Source organism: Mus pahari, chromosome 22, assembly GCF_900095145.1.
Source record: "Mus pahari chromosome 22, PAHARI_EIJ_v1.1, whole genome shotgun sequence".
Lineage (NCBI taxonomy): Eukaryota > Metazoa > Chordata > Mammalia > Rodentia > Muridae > Mus > Mus pahari.
The window spans coordinates 12,340,328-12,344,367 of record NC_034611.1 but is presented as its reverse complement, the minus strand read 5'-3'; the positions used below and the strand labels follow the sequence as shown (position 1 = coordinate 12,344,367).

The 4,040-nt window shown below is 40.2% G+C and overlaps 1 protein-coding gene across 1 annotated transcript in view; it reads right to left on the bottom strand.

Annotated features, from left to right (window-relative positions):
- Positions 1 to 4,040, bottom strand: part of Rp1 (RP1 axonemal microtubule associated) — a 238,420-nt gene that overhangs the window by 127,536 nt on the left and 106,844 nt on the right. The window contains exon 6 of the mRNA XM_029533310.1: positions 3,789 to 3,921. Coding sequence (XP_029389170.1) covers positions 3,789 to 3,921 — 133 coding nt within the window. The remainder of the gene's footprint in view (positions 1 to 3,788; positions 3,922 to 4,040) is intronic.

Genomic DNA, 4,040 nt, shown 5'->3' with positions numbered 1-4,040 from the left:
GGCAACTTCAGGGGACTCTGGGGCATGCTGGGAACTCTTCTTTGTATTTAAGCCAGTTCCAACAATAAAATATGGGCTTTGATCAGGATGTCTTAGACAGAGCCCAATTTTTCCTTTGCAGCCCTGTTCCTCTTTTCAGGATTTCCCGCGCTCCGGTTCGGATCCACGGTGGCTCTGCAGGCAGAGCACTACACACCCAGACTTCTCATTCCAGCTCACTCAACCTATAATATCCCTATCCTTCTGGTAGTTGAACTAGATGACACATACCACCTGGTCCAGGGGCTCTGCCTCATTACCATTAACTGCAGTTTCTCCCTATTTGCTCTGTAACTCCCATCCTAACCCGTACATGATTCTATTTCATATCCTGTGTCTACAATGCATTTCTGTTCTAGATTTAAAGGAAGTTTTCTTTTCTATGCTGATCTACCCTAACTCTTACCATTTCTTTGCCTTTACTGGTCCAACTCTTCCAGAAATATGGAATGATCTAATGTCATCATTAAAACCCACCTCTGCAAACAGAGGAGTTACATTTACCCTGGATCTGTCTCCTTCCTCTGCATCTAACCAGCATAAGATACACACAAACACATGCGTGCATGTGTGCAAACACACACACACACACACACACACACACACACATCTCTGCTTCTTCTTTGCCCCTTTTTAGTCCCTTGGAGAATATGTATGCTCGCCCCTTCCTGATGGGTTACCTCCTTACCTTGAGTCTGTCTACACCATTACAAGACTACTTGTCTACTTGTACCCTGTTCAAACACCTTCTCTTCCAGCCTCTCCAACTAATCTACCAACCCTGGATAACAGCCATACCTCAAACAAAAAATTTTCATTTCCAAAACCTCCTGCCATACCATGACTTGGACCAGTCCCTGTCTATCAGAAAGTAGATAGGTATGACCGACAATAACCATGTAATTGATAAAAGTCTGGTATGACTGACTGAACCAGTTCCCTAGCCAGCAGGGAATTAGACCCTTTGGAGAAATAAAAACTACATTCTGCATGTTTTAGGAGTCTGACTCAAGACAACAGCATCCTGCCATCTTAACTCCCTCATCATCCTGTTATGTTAACTCCCATAGAATCCTGTTATCTTAATTCCCACAGCATCCTGTTATGACCAGACATCCCCTCATAAAATTTTATGTTTACAGCAGTTTCTTTGTTCGCAGCACTTGCCTTCCCCCTTAATGCTCCCCCACCAAACTTAAACCATCCTACATAAACCCAAGCTCTATTTTGGCAGAACTGTTCTCCCTACACTCAGAGACAACCCAGCAGTTTGTACCTCAACAAAGTTTCATTCTTTGATCTCAGTATTGATCTGGTGGTCTTGCTCTCTTGTAAATCCTAATTAGAGAAAACTAGAGACAAAGAGTGACTTCTAGACATGAAGTGTGCAGCACTCATAAACACACAGTATATGCTTGTGCCTACACAAGCTCTACTCACGAACAATATTACAGCATAGAAGCTATCAAGAGATCATAAGTTCACACCCTTAGCAGAAGAGTTATTTGTAGTTGATGGCTTCCAAGGAAGGGGGAGTCAGTTTTCTTTAAGGATATGGCTCCAGATAAGTCAATTATTCTCCAGTAGATGTTCCCACTCCTATGAACACTGGCTTTCACAAAAAAAGATAAAGAAAAGGACAGGAAATTGAAAGGGGGTGGAAAGGTGGAGAAACTTCTGAGAGGAGTTAGAAGAAGGAGTAGGGAATGCATAGGAACAAAATATAACATATGAAATTATCATAGAATTAATAAAAATGTTATTTTAAGAAACACTGAAAAGGGAGGCAGAGGCAGGCGGATTTCTAAGCTCGAGACCAGCCTGATCTACAGAGTGAGTTCCAGGACAGCCAGGGCTACGTAGAGAAACCCTGTCTCGAAAAACCAAAAAAAAAAAAAAAAGAAACACTGAAAAAAGAATACAAAACAAACTGAGATTCAAAACTTGAAGAAGCAGCTTGGTCTTCCTGTGAAACTCTTAATGGTGGGAACAGGGGTTAACTCTGACTCTTTTGTTGGCTTTGTGGACCCTTTTCTTCCTAAGGGATTCCCTCAGCCAGACCTAATAGGAGAGAAGGTGCCTAGTCTTACTGCAACTTGCTATGCCCTGTTTGGCTGGCATCTGTGGAAGGCCTGCCCTTTTCCAAAGAAAAACAGAGGAAGAGTGGAGGTGGGGCAGAGGGGACCTGGGGGAAAGATCTGGGAAGAGAGGAGGGAGGGAAGACTGATCAGAATATATATAAAAAACTAATTTCAAAAAGGAATAAATAAATAAATAAATAAATAAATAAATAAATACCTAGCACGAGGGTAAAAGTAACAACTGAACTGTCTTTTATAACTGCTGGGAAAGAGAAAAATCAGATTTCTCCAGTGGAGTGACACTGGGTTTATCAACCCTCCAGGGAATGCCTCATTTTCGTGAGTAGATGATTAACATAAAATGCACACAGTTTTTGTGTGCACTATTTGGTTACAGTTTGGGGGTGGCTTGTTGTTGTTGGTGGTGGTTGGTTGTTTCCTTTTGTGTAGCATTTTATTTCTGTTTTCTTTGTTTTGTTGTATTGTGATTTTTGTCTGCTTTTCTGAAAAAGAATTTGAATTTGGGTATGTCAGGAGGGGAAGAGTATTTCAAAGGAGTTAGGGGATGGTAGGAATACGATTTAAAAATTATACATATATATAAAATATATACACATATACATATATAATAAACATATTATATATATGAAGAACAGACTCTTCTATTTGCCTACCTACAAGTTTAGTGGATTTTCTTGATCAACATTACATAAAATAGAAAGTGCACTTCTAACAGTAGGTAAAGGGGGTTCAGCGCACCTCTAGCAGTAGGTAAAGGGGGTCCAGCGCACCTCTAGCAGTAGGTAAAGGGGGTCCAGGACGAAAACTTTGCTTTTCTCCCGCTTGCCTTAGCACTTCACTGGCAAGTTAGTCTACCCTGTTGAGGAGTCTGTTTATCCTATTACTGCCTTTGCTGCTATATTGCTTCATTAATAAGAGAATACAGTTTCCTTAGGTCTCCAGCAAGGACTAAAAATAAGCACCTCTCTAGAAATCCTGCAGGTTTTCAGTGCCAGGCGGAGACTGCTGAACCATCCAATGTGGTAGGCTATGAAGTTAACCTGTCTTCAGTCTCTCCAGTGAAGAGTCCTTAATGGACCACCCAGACTGTACTATGTATATGTACAGTGTATGGCCTGAATACGAGAGTAGAAAAACCTGATTTTGATGTATATCTATTCACTTAGTTCTATTCCTCTAGGGCAGCTGTTCTCAAACTGTGGGTTGCAACCCCTTTGGCAAATATGTATCTCCAAAAATATTTACATTATGATTCATAACATGAGGAAGTAGCAACAAAATAATTTTATGGCTATGGGTAACACGCCATAAGAAACCATAGTAGAGGTTCACAAGTATTAGGAAGGTTGAGACCCACTGCTCTAGAAGATGTTGGTTATTATCATCTATGAATTGACCTTATTTTATTCAGTGGCACTCAGTCAACTTTCCAACAGGGCTAACTACAATAAGAACATATAATTGAAAACTGATGTATAAAAAAATTTTAAAATACTTATAAGCACAGCAAAGTAATTGGTTTAAAATATTAACCATGTTAATCATTCATTCAATTACTTACTCAACAAGCATTTATTAAGCTCCTTGTTCTTCCACATCTGGGCAAGCTGGTTTTATGTCTGATACCTAGAGTTGTATCTTCCTTACCTGGAAGGACAGGTTGTCCTTTACATAAAATAGGAAATTCTCGGCAGATTTCTCCATCCTCTTGCTCTTGTGCCAGCCATCTTTGAACAGGAATATAAAACTTTTCTCCAGAATTCATGTTTTGCAATTCTATCTGGAATAGTAAAAGAAAGAGAGAGAGCGCATGAGAGAGACAGACAGATGGACAGAAAGAGAGAGAGAGAGAGAGAGAGAGAGAGAGAGAGAGAGAGAGAGAGAGAAGAAATAAAAAAA